This window comes from Phascolarctos cinereus, unplaced genomic scaffold (genome assembly GCF_003287225.1).
Source record: "Phascolarctos cinereus isolate Bilbo 61053 unplaced genomic scaffold, phaCin_HiC Scaffold_5;HRSCAF=322, whole genome shotgun sequence".
NCBI classification, from domain to species: Eukaryota; Metazoa; Chordata; class Mammalia; order Diprotodontia; family Phascolarctidae; genus Phascolarctos; species Phascolarctos cinereus.
Window position 1 is genome coordinate 378,566,119 of NW_027555958.1, and position 22,743 is coordinate 378,588,861.

General features: G+C 48.4%; 1 protein-coding gene across 15 annotated transcripts in view; it reads left to right on the top strand.

The window, feature by feature from the left end:
* Positions 1-22,743, top strand: part of PLEKHA6 (pleckstrin homology domain containing A6) — a 208,985-nt gene that overhangs the window by 160,925 nt on the left and 25,317 nt on the right. For 11 of the 15 annotated variants that reach the window (XR_013487324.1, XM_078156402.1, XM_021002956.2 and 8 more), the window contains 9 exons: positions 1,560-1,762; positions 4,417-4,956; positions 8,631-9,147; positions 9,882-9,968; positions 16,925-17,005; positions 18,043-18,111; positions 20,756-20,836; positions 21,107-21,256; positions 22,100-22,195. Coding sequence is in view for 14 of the 15 variants with exons in the window: in XM_078156402.1 (XP_078012528.1) it covers positions 1,560-1,762; positions 4,417-4,956; positions 8,631-9,147; positions 9,882-9,968; positions 16,925-17,005; positions 18,043-18,111; positions 20,756-20,836; positions 21,107-21,256; positions 22,100-22,195 (1,824 nt within the window). In the remaining variant the exon portion in view is untranslated. The remainder of the gene's footprint in view (positions 1-1,559; positions 1,763-4,416; positions 4,957-8,630; positions 9,148-9,881; positions 9,969-16,924; positions 17,006-18,042; positions 18,112-20,755; positions 20,837-21,106; positions 21,257-22,099; positions 22,196-22,743) is intronic. The other 4 variants (XM_078156394.1, XM_078156403.1, XM_078156395.1 and 1 more) reach the window with 3 other exon arrangements.

Sequence of the window (22,743 nt, forward strand, 5' to 3'; positions counted from 1 at the left end):
ACACATTCTATCTGTAGCTTGACTGGTTTAGTCTATGATGGCATACTCTCTCCTTTATTGTCTCCCAAGAGAGCTCCACACTTAAGAGATGCTCCATAAGTATTTGCGGAATTAATGAATTAATTCCTTTTGTCTTTCCTCCCTGCGGCCTCCCGATATTTTCCCACGTTTCCTCCTTCCCTAACCACACTCCCTCTCTGTATCTTCTACCCCAGGGGTCTCCACAGTGCCTATTCAGGGTTCTATTCTTGGCTAAACTCCTTGGTCGCAGCACTCCTTTATTTTTGAGAGTCATCTCTCTGTCCTAGCCCTCAGGGAACTCCCACAGTGTGATAGGGAAGGTGCAGTCTCAGTGCTCAGAGAGGCCCTCATCTGATTCAGTAATTCAACTCTAGAAGCCTCTGTTAAGTGTTAGGTACTGTGCTAAGCCCTGTAGGTTAGACTCTGACCATTAATGAAGGGATAGTATGGGCAGAGCTGGCCCAGGAGTTCTGACTTCCGGTTTTATGCTCTGACTCCCAGTCCCTACACCCTTGATGCCAGCTCCTCTATTCAGCAGAGGATGGTGGGCACTAATATGCAAAGCCTCTAAGAGATTTGTGCCACCCTAAAATAAAATGAGGGGGGCAGCTAGGTGGGGCAGTGGATAGAGCACTGGCCCTGGATTCAGGAAGCACTGAGTTCAAATCCAGCCTCAGACACATAACACTTACTAGCTGTGTGACCTTGGACAAGTCACTTATCCCCATTGCCTAGCCAGAAAAAAAAAAAAGGAAAAGAGCTAGGGTTGTGGCTGACTACCTCTCTCTGCCCTTCTGCCCCTTTCCTGTCCTGCTCCTTACTCCTTCTCTATCTCCTCTTCCTCATTGCTTCTCTTCTCCTCCCCTCTGGTGGCTGGCTGACCGCCCTTCTTCCTCCTTCCCTTCCCTGCTCCTTACTCCTTCTCTATATCCACCCTTCTACTGTTTCTCTTCTCCTCCCCTCTGGTGGTTGGTTGACCTGTTCTCTATCTCTCCTCCTTCTCATCGCATGAGGATCCCTCTCCTCTGGACAGGAGCTCTCCTCCGGGTTCCCGCCCGCTGTGCCCGCCCGTGGCCACCGACTAGGTAGTATGTCCCACCCACGTAACAGTGCATGCCCCCTTGCATGCCTGTGGAGATAGAGGCTTGGTTGTCTTCCCTTCACCCCACCCCACCTCTACTGGAGAAATGGTGTGGAAAGCCAAGGGACAGACGAGTAGGTGCCAGGCAATGGAATCTCCCTCAAATCCAGGGTGATTGTCCTTAGAGTAAAATAAGGAATCAAATGGAAAGTGGGGGAAATGGGCATGCTTAATTGTCCTGCCTGTGGTGTGACTGCTACAGCTCCCTCAGGAGCAGGTAGGCAGACCGAAATGAACACCTGGATCTTGGTTGCAGTATCTAGGATAGCTCCGGGTGTTTCTCCCCAACCCCAGCTTCCATCATTGGCCTTGAGCACCAAGTAGGAGGAAAATGGCCTGGGAATGACCCCCCCCCTTGCCTGCCTGTTTGGTGGGCTTTGGTTTCTTCTTTTTGCAGGTGACGGTGTGCTGGGCAGGAGAGGCCAGGGCCGATCCCACGAACTGCCTTTCCCCGCAGGCTGAGCATGCTGGGGTCCGTACCTACTTCTTCAGTGCTGAGAGCCCTGAGGAGCAGGAGTCCTGGATCCAGGCCATGGGTGAGGCAGCCCGGGTACAGATTCCCCCAGCTCAGAGGTCAGCCCCTCAAGCTGTTCGCCACAGGTAAGCACCAATGGACTAAGAGAGGAGAGAGGGGGTGGTGGGGAGGTGTCAAGGAAGAAGGACATTCAGGATCCTCCTCATTCTCACCCCCCCCCCCGACCTTCCCAATGCTACTGCCAGTGAGGTCTCTAAAGGTCATTTTACTTATCTGCCTGCCTCCACTACTTTTGACCTAGCGTTGATAGGGGAGAACTTACTTCTCAAGGGATGGTCTGTCAACATGCACCTATTAGGCACTTACAATGTCCTAGACGTTGTACTAAGTGTTTCTGATAACAAGAAAATACAAGAATAATTCCTGCCTTTGGGAAGCTCACATCCTGATGAGGAAGACAGTGAGTGAGTGTGCTCACAAGCACACGCGCGCGTGTGTGTGTGTGTGCGCGCGCATACACACACACACAAACGCACATATATCTACTTATGAGATAGATATGAATTAAATTGGAAATGGAGTGTCAGTATAGTTAGATCACAGAGTTGGTGGAAGTGAGTAAGATGTAAGGTGTATTTACTGGAAAAGTAAGAAGAGGCCAGGTTTTGAAGAACTTCAAAAGCCAAACAGAGAAATTTATATTTGATCCTAAAAGTAAGAGGGAGCCATTTCAGTTCATCAAGCGGGGAAATGACATGGTCAGACTCATAATTTAGGAATATCTCTTTGGCAGTGGGATGGTGGGATGGATTGAATCTTACACTCGGCCAGATGTACTCTTCCATCAAGTGACTCTGGCCTCCTGGCCGTTCCATGAACAAGACACTCCATCTCTCAGTTGTGGGCATTTTTTCTGGCTGTCTCCTTTGCCTAGAATGCTCTCACTTCTCTACTCTGATTACTGACCTTTCCAACTTCTTTTAATTCCAAACTAAAGTCCCAACTTATACAGAAAACCTTCCTTAACACCTCTTATTTCTAGTGCCTTCTCTCTGTTAATTATTTCCAACTTATCCTGTATATAGTTTGTTTTTATATGTGTGTGTCTATACTTATATATTTGTTCACTTTTTTCTTTTCCATCAGTTGTGAGCTCTTTGAGGGCAGGGACAGTCTTTTGCCTTTTTTTGTATCCCTAGCACTTAGCATAGTACCTGGCACATAGCAGGTACTTAATAAGTGTTGATTGATTGATTGATGGTCCTAGCAAGAGGTGTTGAGGACCTATACAAGAGTGTCTGTATGAGCACAGAGAAAGAGGAGGGATTTATATACTACAGATGCAAGGGATGAGTTTCTTAGTCACTGTCTAATGTCCTATAAAGCTGACATTCACATTTCACTTGGTCATTTTATTTAGGTTATTTTCATTCATTCGTTCATTTATTTTGTTGCTGCCATGCAGCTGTATTTCCTCTGATTCAATAGAGATGGTTGTCCCTTTCCATTTCACAAGTGAGAACCTGCTGTCCTGTTTCCTCTCCTTCTCTCCCATATCAACTAATCCCAGTGCTTTGGGCCTATAACCTTTGATGTCTTAACTAACTTCCTGTATCTCCAGTTGGTAGAGTCTGGGACTGAACCACAGGTCTAACAGCGGCCTGTGGAAAGGTGGAGTGGTGTTGCTTAATAAGTGAGTTAGTCTCTTCTACTGAACTCAGCCTCTAGGCAGAGCTCTGCCTGTACTGGTCACAGGATATGGGTCTTGAAGGTCTTGGTGCTAGAGGCTGCTCCCCATCTGATGCAAGAGATAGCCACTGTCCTCTGGGAGCTGGGAATGAATGAATGAATGAATGAATGAATGAATATTTAAGTGCTTACTGTGTGTCAGGCCCTCTGCTAAGTGTTGGGGATGCAAATGCAAAAAAGTCAGGTGCCTCCAGGTACTTTCATATTAATAAAATTAGGGGAGACCATAGGAGGCAATTTCTTCCCTGATCTGACTGGGGCTACATAGACTTCTCTCAGAAGGGGATGAACATCATTGGCCTTGGGGAATTCCTAGGCTGATAGAGGAAACACTGTGGTTGGGGGAACTCCCATCTGATGGGAAAAAGTTAATTTCTTCTAGGGTCAGTGGGGGAGACATAGCCATTACCCTCAGGGAGCTTCCAGTCTAAGAGGCTAAGAGACTTTGAGCACAGCAGGAAGGAAGGATGCCCAGAGCCTTGTTAAATATAAAAAACAGTGTATGCAATTTGGTATAATGTGGAGGCAGAGTTTTTTTGTTTTTGTTTTTGTTTTTGTTTTTTAGCTTTGTTTTAAAGGGTGGGAGGGATGTGGGTTGGTGAAGAGGAGAGGGGAAGAGAGAAGGAGAAGAAGACCTGTATGGATGACTTGCTCTATGCTAGAGCTGGAGTACTTAACCTGAGGTCCATGGACAGATTTCAAAGGGTCTTGGATGAAGAAAAAAGATCATCCTTATTTTCTTGAACCTCTAACTGATATTTAGCATTTCCGTCAAGTGTTTAAAAACATTAATCTGAGAAAGGGTCCCTAGGTTTCCCCAGGCTGCCAAAGGGGCCTATGATATACATTAAAAAGATTAAGAACCTCTGGGGTAGAGAGAGCTTGGCAAGGCTTATATGAGTCCATGTGGCTGGAGCAAAGCAAGAGTGGGGTGGACTCCTAAACCCTACTACCTTGGGCCTTTCTGTTTTTCTCTTCCCTTCTTCCCTCTTTTCCCCCACCTTTCTTTCCTTTCCTAACCTTGCTTCAGCACTGGGAAGGGGCTGGATCTACTGACAGGCACACCTTCGGCCTCCCGAAGCCTTGAGAAGCCCGACTCGGAGAATATCCCACCCAGCAAACACCACCATCATCACCATCAACCCCGCAATAGCATCCCCAAACCAGAGCCAGAGTCCAAGACCCGAGGGGAAGGAGATGGCCGAGGCTGTGAAAAGACAGACCGGAAACTGGAGCAACCAGAAGTCAAGAAAGAACCACTGGTGAAAGCCAATGGTGTCCCGGCTGGACCAGAGCCAGCATTAGAGCCAGGCAGTCCCTACCCAGAAGCCCCACGTGTGCCTCCTGGTGGGGAGCGAGGGACCCAACCCAATGGCTGGCAATATAGTTCGCCCAGCAGGCCAGGGAGCACTGCTTTTCCACCCCAGGATGGGGAGGGCATCGGGCACCGCCGGAGCTTCCCACCCCGAACCAACCCAGACAAGATCGCTCAGCGCAAGAGCTCTATGAACCAGCTGCAGCAATGGGTGAACCTACGTCGGGGAGCGCTCCCACCTGAGGATCTTAGGAGGTGAGGCACGGCGGGAGCGGGGAGGCTTGGGGAAAGGGTTGGCAGGGTGCCCACTAGTGTCTCATTGGGAACAGAGTCGTGTTATCAAGTAAAATACGTTCATGGACCCACCAGCTCAGCCCAGACCTGTTCCACTCTTACCTCCTTATCTTTGAAGTTTTAATTCCTATCCCTGGTGATCTCTCCCTAAGGGAGTGGCTCTGGGAACATCTTCGTTCTGCTAAACTTATTACCTATGTGACTTTTCCCCTGAACCTCATTTTCTTCATCTCTAACAAGGGAGGGGAGGGATAATGCTGGACATCTGACATCTAAGTTATACTAGGTCCACTTCCACCCCCAAATCTAGGTTCTGTGATTCTGTTTCACAACCTGTATGACCCTAAGCAAGTCAAATAATTCCTTGTGGCCTCAGTTTCCTCATCTGTAAAATGAGAGATCTCTATAGTTTCATCTAGTTCTAAGTCTTTGCTCATCTGACCCTGCTGGGGACCATTTTCCTGGGCAGGCCTAAGAGAAAGCAAGCAATGGTTCCCTGAGCACCCAGGTGTTTGGCCCCTTGTCTGGCCTTCTGTAGGTCTGGATAACCTTCTCAGAGGAGACTTCACACCCTGCCTAGAGATACTTCCATTCTAGTATGAGTCCTGGGATCTGCTTCCATTTATGCTGAGGTATAAATGAAGAATGTCTTATGTGCTCTGGGGAGGCTGACTTTGCATTTAAAAAGAAGCCAGAAAGATGTAACTTGAAGAGCAGGATTTTAGGCAGTGGTGAGCTGGTTGAAGATGTGAGTGGTATTGCTGTTCTGTGTGTGGGAAGGGTAGAGGGAAGGGAAGGGGCCTTCCCTGGCTCCTGAAATAGGATCATGGATTTGGAGCTAAAAGGGACCTTAGGGACTTTCTAGTTGTATACCCTCATTTTACGGATGGGGAGACTGAGGCCCACATGGGGGGTTAACAGCAGAGCCATGGTTTAAACTCGGAACCTAACTCCAGATCCCATGCTCTTTATCATATACCACACACCACTAACCCACCTATGTGTAAGGCCAGCACCAGATAGTCATTTACTCTCTGCGAGTGAGTGTTTTATTGGTTATGCTATAAGGGCAACTAGGTGGTATAGTAGACAGAATGCCAGAGTTGGAGTCAAGAAGAACTGAGTTCAAATCTAGTTTCAAACATTTACTGGCTGTGTGACCTGGGGAAAGTCTCTTAACTTTTGTTTGCCCTAGTTTCCTCATCTGTAAAATGGGGATAATAATGGCACCTCCCGACACCCTCCGCAGGGTTGTCGAAAGGATCAAATGAGATGATACATGAGAAGTGTCTTCCAAATTTTAAAGAACTATACAAGTGTCAGCTATTGTTATTATTACTATTCCTAACTTGGAGGACATGGAATGAGTAGAGGGAAGGAGGGATGGGGGAGTGGTGGTGGAGGTGGAGAAATGCCCAGCAGTGTGATGTCATAGAAAGACTGATGGCCCAGAGCTAGAGGACTTGGATTTCTAGGCCCAGTGCCACCACTTACTGGCTTTGTGACTCTAGGGGAGTCATCTGAATTCTTCCAGCCTCAGTTTCCTCATCTGTATAGTGATGGGGTAAGACTAGATCAAAGAGTTCATAAAATTATGGTTTTAGAGTTGGAGAATACCTCAGAGATCAGTTACCCTCTTTTTTTTTTTTTGCTGATGGCGCTGGTTCAATTATCATCTCTTCACAGATGAGAGAACGAAAAAGCATTGTGTGCTGCGTCAAGCTCTGCGTCCTGGGGTTATAAACAGAAAATCGAGATCATATCTCTGCTGACAGCTCACGTTCTAATTGGAGAAGATCCCATATGTAGGAGAGTGCAGTCACAGAGCATATGGAAAGGCTCCGTGGTCTTTAGGGACTAGCAGGAGGGCAAATGACAATGCCACAAGGGTTTGGAGGGCACAGTAGCAGGACAAAGGGTACTCGGAGGTCCCCCATCTTTTCAGAAGAATGGTAGTCTGTCACTCCTTGCTGTTGAAACAATGTGAACAGCCATATCTTCTACCAACCAGAAGCCTGGAAGAGCCTAGGGTCACAACCAGTAGAAAAAGGAGATACTGGTGGGATCTAAGCTGGAGGCAGGTGCTGATTTGGTCGGGTCTGCCTTTGAGCTCCCACATGTGGGGTTTGGGCTGGGGTGGTAGGCTCTGCCCTCCAGAGCCAGCCTGATGGTTACAGGTTTTGGACAGATACTAATGATTCCCCATCTATGTATCCAGCCTTAATCCCTCTCCTGAAATCTAGTCACACATCATCACCTGGATGTCCCATAGATATACCAAGCTTAACTGAACTCACTATCTCCCCTGCCCCCATCCCATCCTTTCTCCAAACTTGCCAGCTTCAGTTGAGAGCACCACTATTCTTCTAGTTACCTAGATTTGTAAGCTGGAAGCTATCCTTGAGCCTTCTCTCTCCCTCATCCCCACCCCCACGTCTAATCAGTGTCTTGTCAGCTTTGCAACCATAGCACCTCTTGTCCTCTCCTCAAGACTCAGAACTACCAGCTTAGTTCTGGCCCTTGTCACCTCTTACCCAGACAATCACAGCAGCCTCTGAAATTGGTCTTCTGGCTTCTACTATCCCCTCTCCAATCCATCCTCTACCAAGCTGTCAAAGTCACCCTCCGAAAGCATGGAGATTTTCTCAAAGATCACAGGCTTCTGTCAAAGCAAGGAGGGTTTTAGTTAGCCTTAGGAGAGAACTTTCTGGCAGGGGAGTTGATGAATAAACACTAGAATTGGTCCCTGGGGAAGCTGTAGAAGAATAACTCATTTATACTGGTTTTATAAAAAGGTAGCTATAGTGGCTAGGTAGTAGCTGTGTGACCCTGGGCAAGTCACTTCACACTGCCTCAGTTTACTCATCTGTTAAAATGAGCTGAAGAAGGAAATGGCAAATCACTCCAGTATCTTTGCCGAGAAAACCTCAAATGGGGTCATGGAGAGTTGGACACAACTGAAAATGATTCAACAACAGCTGTAGTGTAGGGGACAGAAAGCTGGCCATGAACTCAGGAATATTCCTAATCCCACTTCTAATACATATTAGCTGTGCGACCCTGGGCAAATCATTGACTGTTTCAGTGACCAGGCAACGTCAGACTGTGGGTTGTGGAGCAGGTGCTGATTGAGTTGGAGGAGAGAGGTTCCTCACTGGGAATTCCCTATACAGATGAAATCTGTATCCTAGGCTTTTCTGTTAGCGTAGTCCTTTTCTTACAACAATTCTGCATGGCAGAGAGGTAGGACAAGAGTTATTATCCCCATTTTACAACTGAGGAAATTGAGGACCCCACCCTGAGTTATATAACTCATGCCAGATTCAGGATTTGAACCCAGGTCTCTTGAGACCTCTCTAAGACCAGCTATCTTTTCACTCTATCACTCTTAATCTGTACGTATGTAATATACACATATTAGAGACATTATTAACCCATTCTATAAAAGAGGTATTTGCTTATTTATTGATTTGCATGTGGATTGAAGAACTCTGATTTAGAATAACTAGGTGGACCCCTGGGGCTCAGTGGCTCACAGGTCGAGAGCTCGTGGATAAGATGATCCCTAACATCTCTTTCAACATCATCAACAAATTATGGATTTGTGATTCTATCCCCTCTCTTTTTTTCCTCAGCCCCTCCAGGTTCTACCCTGTGTCCCGCCGAGTCCCTGACTATTACAGCTCTTACTCCCCCCAGTACCCGGACGATTACCAGTACTACCCCGCCGGGGTGCGCCCAGACAGTATCTGCTCAATGCCAGCCTATGATCGGATCAGCCCTCCCTGGACCTTGGAGGAGAAGCGCCACTCCTTTCGAAATGGGGGCAGCACTGCCTACCAGCTCCGGGAGTGGAAGGAACCTCCTGGCTATGGGCGTCAGGATGGCACCGTCTGGATCCCCAGCCCTGCCCGGCAGCCCGTCTACTATGATGAACTGGACGCTGCCTCGGGTTCCCTTCGCCGCCTCTCTCTGCAGCCTCGTTCCCACTCTGTGCCCCGGTCACCTAGTCAGGGATCTTACAGCCGGGCTCGCGTCTACTCCCCTGCTCGGTCACCGAGTGCCCGCTTTGAGAGACTGCCGCCTCGAAGTGAGGACATCTTTGCAGACCCTGCTGCCTACGTGATGAGGAGATCTGTCAGCTCCCCCAAGGTGAGCTTCCTTAACTTCAGTCCTGCCCTTTGACTCCCCCCAAGGGCTCTAAGGAAGACGTCTAGGGGAGACACAGGAGGAATGAAGGGGGGGAAGGGATCTGTGAAGACACCCATAGGGGAGGACGGCATGGTGAAATAGAAGGCTCGAGTTTTCACGCTGGCTCTTCTTTTCATCAGCCTTTTGGCTCTGGGCCAGCCACTTCATTTCCCTAGGCCTTACCCTTCTCAGTCATAAAAATAAGGGGACTGGATCACATCATCTCCGAGCCATCTTCCAGTTTTTCTGTCTACGATAACACTAAGCCAGCATAACAGGGGAAGTGGCTTTCTGCCATCCCATCAACCTCAGTCCCTCTGTTCCTTAAATTGTAAGCTCCTTGAGGGCAGGGACTGTCTTTTGCTTCTTTTACATCCCCAACATTTAGTCCAGTGCCTGGCAGAGTCGGTGCTTAATGAATGTTTATTGACTGATTGTTCGTCAGCAGGGACCTTGCCTTGTGGCTGTCCATTTACTGTGCTGGAAACCACATTCTCTTACTGTACATATGGGAAGGGAGAGAAGGAGCTGCTCATTCTTTTAAGACTCGATACCCGTTGTTAGGGAGGGAGCAGCTGGTGTCCCCTTCTGCATGGGCTCTGCTCTTGGAGGGAATGGGGAGGATGTCCTCAGACATATAGCTGAGGGAGTCCACCCCATGACGACCTCACCGCCTCACCTGCTTTGTCTTCCAGTATGATTACCTGGGTGATCGGCGGCCTGTTCCTGCAGGTTTATTCCCTTACAACTATCCACCATCTCCCACTGTCCACGACAAAATGGTATGTTCCTCACTCCCACCATACCCTTCTCAGGATCTCTTTCCCTTTTTCCCTCCTACCTGCCCCCAACCTTGAAGGATGAGTTGGGACAGGGCTCAGACATGCCTTGGGCCTGATGCTGGACTCATTTGTCTCTTAGAAAGTAGCCATAGGACATCATCTCTGCTCACCTTCTCATCTGAGCCTGGCATCAATTAGCACAGGGGACCCACTCTGCCCCTGTACCCTTCTCTGGACTCTTGGATGAATGACCAGGGGAAAAGCCTGAAGGAATTTTGAATTCTAGGCATCTTACCATGACTGATAGCTCCTCTCCAGGATATGGGAGAGGGGGGCATAGACCAGAGACGCTGGTGATGGGGAGAGACAGGAAGATCATTCCCAGGGCCACGGCTGGGCCGGCCCTGGGCAAAGGGATGAGTAACTTCCAGAGCTGCAATCTCCCCTCAGCTCCTCCCTGAAGTATATCCCTACGACTTATCTGCTCCAGAAATGTCCACTGTCTTCTGATGCCAGTCTAGGGGACATTAACTAAGGGAGGAGCTCTAGGGGCATAGCGGATGGGGGAGCCTCCCCCATATGAATCTCCCTCCCGATTACTTTATTCCTCTCTCCTCATCCCACTTCTGTCTGTCCCTGGAATGTTCTCTCCTGAGGCTTCCAGTTGCCCATGCAGTAGAACAGATGTTTTACCTAAAGGAACAGCTTGGCCACTGTGTGACAGCTGGGTGACCTTCCTCAAGTCACTTCACTCCTGTGGACTTCAGCGTCCTCTGCTGTGAAGTGACAAGGTTGGATTCTTTAGATTTCTGCCTTAGCTTTTAGCTCCAGCATCCCTTGTGATGTCAGAAAGAGTCCCTTCCCCAGATCCCCCAGGAACCCAGCTCTGAGCCCACTCCCCACAAAGAAGAGCCCAGGAAGACGGTAGCAGCGGAACTCACAGGCTGCAGATGAGGGCAATAGGGGCCACTCACTTGGTTCTTTGTCTTCCTGCTTCCTACCACAAACCTGACTTGATATTCCAGGATCCTCCTCCTGTCCCTGCTCCCAGACTCACTTACTCTCCACTCCCAGCTGAGACGCAGAAGACCCCAGGAGCAGTGGGGAGGGGGTTGTTTGCTCAGAGTCAGAGCAGCCTGGGCGTCCCCCAGGTGAGGGGCAGTGTGGGTCGTCCTGACTCAGGGGAGGTGGGCAGGAGGGCATCATTCGAGGGACAACTGCTTTTCTAGTGGGGAGTGTTCTGCGGAGAACTGCTGGAAAAACAACCCCAAAGTGCCTAGTCTAAGCATCCTCATCTTTTCTTCCCCATGCTGGCAGTCCCCTCTCTGGGATCCCTCAGGACCCAGAGAGGCTACTCCTCTTTGCCCAACTAACACCTAACTGCTTTGCTTCTTCTTTTCTGTTGTTGTTTTTTGTCCTGTTCCTGTTTGTTTGTGTTGCTGATGGGGGGCCTCTTGGCCTCTTGGTAGGACGAACTTTTAGATCTTCACTTGCAAAGAAACCTAGAGTATTTGGATCAGCAGGTAGGCCAGAGCTGGTGCGTCCCTCTCCATCCTGATCCCTCCTGTTTCTTCTCCTGGCCCCACCTCACCCTGGCTGTCCTCTGCCCCGCCCACCCACCCCATCCCCCACCCGCTATCCGCCATCTCCCATCTCTCATCCATCATCCACCATCCTCCATTTTATAATCTTTGTTGGCATGCCCAGGATACAGCAAAGTGGCCGGTCTTTTTGTTTGTTTGCTCCTACGCCCTTCCTCTTCAGAGCCCTTTAGAGCTGGGGGTGGTGAGGAAGAGAGAGAACCATAAAGGATTACACGAACAATGAATACCACCTCCTGTTTTATAATACCCAGCCCTAGACTAACCCCAGAAAGTAGATGGGAATTTGTATTTTTCCAGGAGTAGAGAAGGGAGCAGCTGTGGCCTGAGCCTTTGCAGAGACAGCCTCAGACCTAGGCATGTGCCCAGTCTGCCCTAGGGATATTCGTTCCTCCATGTCTAGCCCTGTGGGCAAGACAGAGTAGCAGTGACAGCAGATTTCCTCTCCCTGTTGTCCACAGAGGGTCACTTCTACTATTTCCCTTCTGTTATGCCTCAGCTAGGTTTTCAAAAAGCATTTGTGCTTATCTATAGCTGATCTTACCAAGTTGGAAAGGTCTAGAGAAAGGAGACCAGCCTGGCTAAGTTCATTGCATAATACTGGCCACTGGACAATGAATGCCTTTGACTACCGCAGCTCATAAAGGCCGTCTGCTTAGGTTTGTGGAGCTTCAGTCCATATTGATGGAGAGTGTGATTTAAATCACACTGGCTTAAATCTCAGGTCTTTAAAACATTCCAGGAAGGGTGAACTCTATAATATGTCAACTGAGGCCCAGAGAAATTAAGCATCTTGTTTAAGGCCAAGTTTGGCAGAAGTAGGTTTGAGACTTAAGGGTCCTGACACCCAAGGTGCCTCCCTGCCTCTTATGGCTGAGAAGATCATGAGACCCACTCTTCTTGTCTTTAGCTCAATTTAACAAGTATTGATGGAACATCTTATCCAGCCAAACATTCCTTGGAGGTCCTTCCTGGTTTGGTGATGGACTTCTTTTCTGGAAACCTATGCCAGAGGCAGGCAAGCCCTGGTAGGTCCTTCTAGAGATACTTCAATTTGCTTAACCTCTCTGCTCAGCACTGACTCAGCATGGTCTATCAAAGACAGGCCTAACTAAGTTCAGAAAGGGGCATCCCTAGAGGGGATAGCAGCTCCAGAAGACTATCAACAAAGTTGAAACTGATGCTGCTGTTCAGTCATTTTTCAGTCGCGTCCAACTCTTGGTGACCCCAGTTGGGGTTTTCTCAGCAAAGATAGTGGAGTGGTTTGCCATTTCCTTCTCCAGCTCATTTTACAGATAAGGAAACTGAAGCAAATAGGGTGAAATGACTTACCCAAGGTCACACAGCTAATAAGTTTCTGAGGCTGGATTTGAACTCAGTTCTTCCTGACTCCAGTTCCAGCACTCTATTTGCTATACCACCTAACTGCCCTTACAGAGTTGAAAAGGGGTTGAAAAGTGCCTACGATGTGCCAAGCATTGTACTAAGCACCAAGAATGAACAGGAGAGTGAAAACTGTCCCTTGCCTGAATGAGCTTAAATTCTAATGGGGGGGCAACATGAAAACAACTACGTACAAACAAGAGAGAGACAGAATCAAATAGAGATCATCTCAGAGGGAAGGCGCCAGCATTAAGGGGGATCAGGTCAATCTGCTTGAAGAAGGTGGGATTTTAGTTGAGATTTAAAGGGCTTTACCTGAGACTTGAAGGCTTATGAGCTGGTTGCTGGAGGAAGTTCCTCAACCAATGAAATCACAGAACCCTTAAGTGTTGATGTGCACCTGCTCTGTGCCCCTCCTGGGCTCAGGCGCTCTGGGAATGAAGAAGAATCCAGAGGACTTCGTCCTTGCTCCTTGGGAGCTCATGCTCCCATGTCCACATCAGTGAAAGGAGCTGGGCCGTGGCCAAATCATTTCCTCTCTCGCGGCTCGTTTCCTCATTTGTAAACTATACATCAGTGGTTTTCAAATTGTTTGGTCTCAGGACCCCTTTATACTCTTTTTTTGTTGTTGTTGTTGAAGCAATCAGGGTTAGGTGACTTGTTCAGGGTCACACAGCCAGCCCCTTTATACTCTTAAAAATTATCAAGTACCCCCTTCTCCCAAAGAGCTTTTGTTTATGTGGGTTATATGTTTTGTTATTTACTGTATTAGAAATTAAAACATCTTAGTGTTATTATGAAAATAATTTTGTCCTTGTGGACACCCTCAAAGTGTCTTGGGGTAGGTAGGTTTCCAGCCCATACTTTGATTACAACTAGACTAAAGGGATAATTTCTCTAAGTACTTTCCCAGCTCCAAATCTTTGAATCCCCTAGAGAGAATCCCCAAGCCTCCATTCTGATCCCAGCCCCAGAATGCTGAACTTGCATGGGATTCTGCAAGGAGAGAGCATTATCCCCACTCCTGACCCCAGGTCCTTCTAACATGTGACACCTGGGCTTCTCTCTCCTCCAGCGCTATCCTTTCAGAACCCAACAAGAGGAGAGTTATGTCCCTTCCTGTAGCCCTTCCTGTCCTAGGACAAAGGCTATTCCATCAACCTAGATGCTTCTCATAAACCGACTTTTCACATGGCTGCCCTGCAGATGAGATGATTGCTTAGAATAATGCTTTACATTCACTGGTATTTCCCAAAAGTTAGTAAGTATGTTTGGAGCACCTACTATATTTACAAGGCACTGTGTTAGCTAGGATCTTTGAGCAGAGATGTAATGGGGGAAATACCGAGTCAGAGATTAGAAGACTTGGATTCTGATCCTGGCTCTGCCACTGTGAAAGTCTCATAAGCTCTCTGGGCCTCAGTTTCCTCATGTAAAATAAGGAGCTTGGACCAGATGACTCCTGATGTTTCTTCCAGGTCTGAATCTCATGATCTCTTTTCTTGCCTCATTGCCCCTTACATCATCCCTGGAAATCAGGGAGAGCCAAAGAGGATCCCCTTAGGAGGGGGAAACCGATCCACGGAGCCTGTGAATTGTTTAGTATCATAGACGGTGAGTCTGGGCCAGAACTCCTCAGTCTCTTGACGCCCATTCCGAAATCAGCATCTCTCCTTCATCTCCGACCCTTTCCTCCCCTGAGGTCAGCCAGAAGGAGAAGTGAGATCGACAGATGCCTGGAAGCGCATACACTGGGTGTCTCTGAAGGTATTTTTTGCCACCGAGAGGAGATGGCAGCTTTCCTCCCTTCCTTCCCCTTTCCAGCTTTCCCTTGTTCATGTATCTGTATGTGTACACACAGTGCCTGGCACATTGTAGGTGCTTAATAGAAATTTGTTGATTTATTACTTCATCTAGCTGGGAGAGAAGGGTCAGAAAATCTTTGTCCCAGTTGGACTGAAGCATTGACAGGAGGGTTAGCTAGGTGGCCCAGTGGATAGAGTACTAGGCCTGGACTCAGGAAGACTTATCTTCTGGGTTCAAATCTGGCCTGAGACACTTACTAGCTGAGTGACCCTGGGCAAGTCACTTAACCCTGTTCGCCTTAGTTTCCTCATCTGTAAAATGAGCTGGAGAAGGAAATGCAAACCACTCTGATATCTTTGCCAAGAAAATCTCAAATGGGGTCGTGAAGAGTCAGATACAACTGAAAAATTTTTAACAACATCACCCTCACTTAATTCCCCCACATTTCCACAAACACATCTCACTGGGAGAGGTGAGGGGCAGAGTTGAGTGAAAGGCCATATATGAGGTAAGTCAATGTGGCTATTAGCAGAGTCTTGGAGAAGAGAAAGAAGTTCCAGGGCTAATGGTTTTTAAGACTAGTGCAAACATTTGTCTTCACATTTCTGCCTGCTCAGCTGAAAGGCAGATACAACTCCTCCAGACCCTGGAATGGGGACCGAGAACCACATGTGTGTTTGGGTAGAGCTAAAGGGTATGTGAAGGGTAGGCATAAATCTCTTAAGTAAGAGGACTTCTCCATGACTACAGCCCCAGCTACGTGATTCCATGGAAAGAACACTGTATTTGGAGTCAGGACCTGGGCTCAAAGCCCAGCTTGGCCACCAACTAGTTGTGTGACCTTGGGAAAACCTCTTCACCTGCTTCTCCTAACCTGTCTACTCCTAGCTGCCTCCGCAGCCTGCTCCCCTCTTCCTCTCCCTACAAAGCTCCTCTGTCTTTCGCTCTCTTCTCCTTTGGAGTGATTGCGTTAAAGGGACACAGTCAAAGACATTTCCTACCCTATTGGTTGTCTGATGTTCCCAATCTGAAAACAAGCAGAGGGCATCCATGTGCTTTTCTTACCATTAAAAAAAAAATTTGGCGTTTCACCTTTTTGTGTCCCTAATGCCCCTTGAACTTTAGAGATCTAGCAGGTTAAAAAATTAGAGTCCTGCCTGCAGTTTCTTCTTCATAGCAACAGAATGCCATTTAATTGCAGACTCATTTCCCGATCCTGTTCCGTGTTATTTTGTGTCTCCTCACCCTTAGCCATGATACGGCGGGCCGGACTGGATGACCCTCCAAGGCCCAGAGCTGCTCTCTCATCAGCCTCTGTCGTCCCTTTAACATAGCTTGCTTGGTTCAGCCTCCTTGTTTGCTCTGCAGCCTCATCCAAGCTTTCCCTGGATGCAACAGTAACGGCCCAGCTCTGGAAACTGTGATTAGCAATGTCATTTTGCTGTAGAGTCAGCGGGGGTGGGGTGGGATCTCACAAGAAAGCTCCAGGCACCTGTTTGCGGAAGGTCTACCTGTCTGTCCAGCAGGGCTTTGGTTTTTGGCTTTTCCCTTTTCTGGTTTAGTTCAGTATTTCAGGAGAGCAGCCATTTGGGTAGCGAGCCTGAAGGGATTTAGCCAGATCAGGCCTCTTTTACCTTGCAGAATGCCTCGTTGTGTTCTTTGAACTGAGCAGAGTGGGGAGCTGAAGAACAGGAATGGGGAAGGGAATGTGGCTTTGGTGAATCTCACTGGGGCCCTTAAAGAGTGGCAGACTGGCAAAGACGTTTGTGGGGCGGGTTTTTTGTTGTTTGTTTGTTTGTTTGTTTGAACCTTGTCTGCATTGGTATAGTAGCCTCCTGCCCCTCCTCAAGCCCCTGTTGTAGGGTAGCTGTGATATATCTCCTGAGACGAATTTCAGGAAGAGAAAGCACAAAAAGAAGGGAAACATAGATGAACCACACAGGGGATGTGTCTAGATGCCCAGAGAGAAAGCTGACAGATCGCCACTTTTCCCTTTTCCTAAACCAAACCTAAGGTCACATCAAGTGGCATAGGTGGGGAAACCTGGCAACAAGAAGAAAGAGTGTGTGTGTGGTGTGTGTGTTGTGTGTGTGTGTGTGTGTGTGGTCATGTATGTATGCTTGTGTGCTTGTCTGTCTGAACTGTCCCTTCCTCCCTTTGCTGCAGATGAATGAGAGTGAGACTCTCATCAGTATGGTGAACCGAATGGTGGAAAATTCTTCCCCCAGGGCCCAGCTATTCATGCAAGTAAGACCCCTGCCTAGCAGCATTCACTGCTAATGTCATTTCAGCTGCTTGTGCATGGCAGAACCAACCCATCCAGGAGAAGGGCCTCCTCTGCCCTGTGTTCCCATCTACCAAGTGTCATCTCCATTGAAATGCGCTCAGCCCAATTTCCCTTTCTCAACATTAGCATGGCTCTGGTGCTCTTCACTTCCATGGGGAGCATCAAAGCCCATTTGCCATTCCATCAAAGTCATCCATGCAGCACCTGGACAATGCCAACATCTCATGCTGCCCTGGGATCACCAGGCCTCTGGGGGTGGGTAGGCATTATCTTTCATTGCCCAGAACTCCTGTTTTGAAAATCTGCTCCCTTCTTGACAGGAGCAGATTGGGCTAAGGGTTTGGATAGGACTGTTCAGAGCCATCCCAATGCCAGGAACCTAGGGGAATGATATGGCCTTCTCACCAGGTGGGACTGACTTCCTAGCCACAGAATCTCTTCTGAGCTCTTGTCACTTCTGGGCGTAGGCTGAGCTCTGTCTGGTTCTCTGTCTAGTAGAGTTGGCTCTCGAACATTTTCATCCTACATTGCTACCATTACTCACTGCAACAGAAGCACCCCCTTCCCTAAACAGTCAGCTTACAGTCCCTGCTGCCACCCAAGTGAGTCATTCAAAGTCATGCCACTCTGAATTCTCTTCATCTCAGCACTGCAGCAGACCTCAAAAGGTGGGGGCAGGGATTACAGGGGGAGGGGCTGAGAAGTGAGTGTGACTAACACCTCTAAGTAATCCCCCAAATCTACCTGACTTCAGAGAACAAGAGGCAGGGGTGTCCCCATCTCAGTGATGGGGACTGAGGCAAAGACTGAGAAATCTATCCCAAGTCCTTCAGCCAGTAGAACAGAGCACGGTTCCAGCCCAGATGTTGTAGCCGAAGCCAAAGGTGCTGATGCAAGTTGGCCTTGAACAACAGCTGGATGAAAGCTGGGAGGTCAGCATCCTCACCACCTCCAATCTTATCATCGCTGCCATAGTAACCAGCTTTTTCTCCAACAGGTTCCTTCTTACCCAGAGGTGTACCGGGATGGCGTCCATACCTACAAGTTCAACGAGCAAGATACCGATGTAAGAGCAGCTCTCCCTGCTTCCTCTGTCCAGTCCAGGCTCTTCCTGCTGTCGTCCCTCATCTGCCCTCTCCTCCATGGAGTTTCTCTTTCCATCCATCTTTCTTGCCATTGGTTTCCCATCCATTTGACTCGGACTCTTTGTCACAGACACAGCCCACCCAACTTTTCTCACCTCCTCCAACCCAGCTGCTCACTTTTTCTTCCTTCCTTCCTATTCTTTTTTGTGTATACACTTCTCTTAGGCTCGGATCCCATCACTGAGTCTTACACAGGTGGAAGAGTGGGTTATTCTTAGGTCCATGGCCCTTCCCTGACCATGGAACGTGGGATTTGTGGAGGTGGGGGAGGGGAGGGGAGGGGAGCAATCAGTTAGCCAAGATTTATTGGCCACTTACTCTGTAGTTCCTGCTTTCAAAGAGCTTATAGTCTTCAAGGGAGGCAGTGTGGTTCGGTGGGAAGAGCACTGACTCTGAAGTCAGAGGACCTGAGTTTAAACCTTTGATGCTTACTACCTGTGTGACCTCAGATGATGAGTCAATTAACTTCCCAGCACCTCTTCAGAGACTAGGTAGAAATGAGAGACTTAGACTAGATGTCCTGTCTAGCTCTAGACCTAGAGATGTGCTCTAGAACTAGAACTCTGATCCTAGCTGGGAAGACAATACTGCATACGTGGAAAGATAAACCAGCCTCTAATATAAGAGGCAACTAGCGATGCAATGGATACAGCATCAGACTTCGAGTCAGGAAAATCTGAGTTCTAATCCTGCTTCAGGTGCCGTGTGACCCTGGACAAGTCATTTAACCTCTATCTACCTCAGTTTCTTCATCTGTAAATTCAGCATAACAACATCATCTATTTTACAGGGTTGTTGTGAGGATCAAATGATACAATATTTGTTGGGGTTTTTTTAAGTATTTAGCACAGTGCCTGGCACATTTTTGTTGTGTTTAGTTGTTTCAATTGTTTCCAGCTCTTCATGATCCCATTTAGGGTTTTCTTACCAAAGATATTACAGTGGTTGGCCAACTTATTTTACAGCTGAGGAAACTGAGGCAAACAGAGTTAAGTGGCTTGCCCAGGGTCACACTGTCTGAGCCCAGATTTGAACTCAGGAAGATGAGTCTTCCTGACTCCAGGCCTGGTACTCTGTCCACTGTACCACCTAGCTGCCCACGCCTGACACAGAGTAGGTGCTATATGAATGTTTATTCCTTTCCCTTTCCCTTCTCAGTATGTAGTAAATGCCACGTGAAGAGTATTTAAGAGGCCTACAAGGTCATAGGAAGGACAGGGAGGTATGAGCTGGAGTGGTCAGAGGCCTTGTGGAAGAAATAGGACCTGAGCTGGACCCCGAACAATGGGTAGGATTTAAATAAGAAAGAGGCAAGGGGGATATTTTGGTGTGGCAGAAGGACCACCTTTAGCCGAATATGCCTCAATAAATTCCCCTTCCCCCACATCACTGGCAGCCTACTTATCAGTGACTGCCTTCAGCTGCCATTAAAACCAGGAGAGAGACTGCAGGGGAGTTGGCCTGGGCTAGGGGGCCTAGAAGCCCCAGGCCATAGCATCATGGGTAAGACTTGAAGTCAGGAGACCTGGGTTTGAATCCTGCTGTTGATATTTCCTGGCAGTGTAACTCTGAGCCATTTAACTGCTCAGAGACTCAGTTTCCTTATCTGTAGAATGAAGATAATAATTCTGATAGTACTTACCTTAGAGGATTATGAGGAAAGTTCTTCAAAAACCTTAAAGTCCTGTAGGAATGTTAGTTATCCTTGGAAGAAAGGAGAGAGCCAAGCCTAAATTTAGTGGTCTGTTCGCTGTGTTGTAATTCCAAAAGATCCTAGGTCTCAGTAATTGTAATCTCTTTGATTTATCAAATGTGATCATTTGATTACAATCATATGAAGGAGGTAGTGAAGTCTGGACCTAAACATTGATTAATTAGGGGGAATTCCCGGTATAGAAACCCCTCTCTGCCAACAGAGATTAGCAACTCCTCTGTGATAAGAGTCACATCGAGGGGGTGGGTGATTTGTCCTTGGCCACACAGCTGATGTATGGCAAAGACAGGACTTCAGCCCAAGCCTTCTCGACTCCCAGCCCAGACCTCTATGTTCTCTACTCTGCTACCCTTCTGCTGCAAGTGTTATTATTCCATTTTACAGATGAAGAAACTGAGGATCAGAGAAGTTAAGTGTGTGGCCCAGGATCGCATAGCTAGTAAGAGGCAGAACCCAAGCCTTCCAGTTGCTGTTCCAGTGCTCTTCCTACTATGCCGCTCACTTCAGATTGAGCGCCAGGGCACGGTAGAAGGCGCTGCTGGGCACAATCAAGGCTTAGCTCCTTGGTTGTTAGGTGACTCACTTAAGGAATGTGCTTGTGCCCTCTTTCCCAATGGGGTCTTGGGCAGGGTCCCTTCCAGAGTGAAGGGCCCATCCTTCTATTTCTCTGTTGCATAGGTAACTATAGAGTCCATAGAGTTTTAGAAAGTCCAGGGCACTGGGGGATATGGTGCATCTCAGCAGGATGGTAGTATCTGGTGAATGAGCCAGGCAACTCAGCTCCCCAGATCCCATGATTTAAATTGTTCATCTTCCTTTTCTTTTCCCTGTCTTTTTTCTCTGGACCTCAGAAACTCCTGGGTAAGCTATGTGAGCAGAACAAGGTGGTGAGAGAACAGGACCGACTTGTGCAGCAGCTCCGGGCAGAGAAGGTGAGGGCCCTGAAGGTATCCCGAGATCGATGGAATGGGCCAGAGAGGTGGTTTGCCATCTCCATTCATCCATAACAGAGGAACGACTGTTTCTATGATACCTTTAACTGAGCGCTCATCCCCAGTGGCCCAGGGAGAACAGGGCGGGTTGAAGCTTTCCTGGAGTAAGCTGGTCAAATCCCCATGATGGCACCAGATGGCACCAGCCTCATTGTCCTGTAGGGGGGATCCAACACTTCTCATCATCACCCTTCCTCTCCCCGTTTGCAGGAGAGCCTGGAGAGTGCTCTGATGGGCACCCACCAGGAGATGGAGATGTTTGGGAGCCAGCCCTCCTATCCTGAGAAGCTACTACATAAAAAGGAATCCTTGCAGAACCAGCTGATCAACATTCGGGTCGAGTTGTCCCAGGCCACTACGGTAACTGGGGGAGGGGAGGAGCAGTTCTCCCCATCAGCTCCCAGATATTCAGCCTTTTAGCAAACCCACGGTGATGAACAGGGCATCCCCTTCTGGCCTGTGGTAAATGGTAGCCTTGTAAATGAGTAACAGGCATATAGTTTATGGACAGTGAAATAGATGAAATCATCCCCTTTGCCACTAACCAGGTAGACTTTGGGACTCATCCGGAGGTGGAGTGGGGTTGGACGAGATGAGGGCTGAGGTTACCCCCTCTTCCCCCACAGTGGTTGATTCCATGACTCCAGGGAATGAAGCCTCCTCCTGGCTGGGGCACAATTTTCTAACAGGCCCTCCTCTTTGTTGCCTTCTCTCTGCCTAGTTTCTTTGCTTTCTAGCCAACTGGAATGAGCAGGCCTGGGGAGGGGGAAGGGCACAGAATTAACCTCTTCCTGCCCACCCACATGCTTGGGCTGAAGGAGAGTTTTAATTTCTTTTTACTTTTAAGCCCTTATTTCCAACTAACATCCTCTGGTGGGGGAGGAGTGATTTCTGGTTCTATTGCTAGAGGTTGTATATAGGGGTGTCGGGGGGGGGGGAGGGGAAGGAGAAAGGACTCTCCTATTTCCTGCCATGATTTAACCAACACAAGGGTTTCTGTTTCCTGGGCCTTTTCCTTTTTGCTCTTCATGTGCCTCCAAGGACTTTCTGTGCCCAACATGGGCATCCCAGCACCCCCTAGCTTCTCATTTTGGCCTCCATCTCTGGATCACCTGGCTCCTGCTTCCCAGGACTGGAGTGGGGGAGGGGAACGTGTTGGTGATGAGGCTTTCTCAGCCATCCTCTCCTCCCCACTTGCTACAGGCTTTGACTAACAGCACGATAGAGTATGAAACTCTAGAGGGGGAGGTCTCTGCCCTGCATGATGACCTTTGGGAGCAGCTCAACTTGGACATCCAGGTGAGCAGGGCCTAGGATAGGTGGGGGGGAGGGAGGGAGGTCTGGCCAGGGCCTCTTCAATCCAGGGCAAAAGAGACTTTGTCAGATTTCTCATTTGCCTTAAAGCCCAGGAGATTAAAGGAAGAGGAAACTCTCTGAGGCAAAGAGAGAAGGCTGAGGGGCAAGATAGTTGTAGGCTTCCAGTCTGGATGGCCTTTAAGGATGACCAGATCTCCATCTCAACAGAGAGAATAGAGGATGAGAGGCAGGCATTCAGGTTAGAGATAAGACTTCCTGATGCAAGGTTTTTAAAACCTAGGCAAGTACTGGAAGGAACTGTGAAACCTCCTTTCTTGAAGAATTTAAGAACAGAAGAAACATTTATCTGTTTGGCTTCTTTGTAGGCTAGCTTGGAGGGCATCTGGTTGCTTTGTAGCACTGTCTGTCTTGCATGAAGACTCCTACATTTTCCTTAGCTAGCTTTGCAAACCATATCTCTCACCCTCTAACAAACTCTGCCCCCCTCTCCATCTCTCTCTGCTTACCTGTGGTTCCCCTGGTCCTAATCT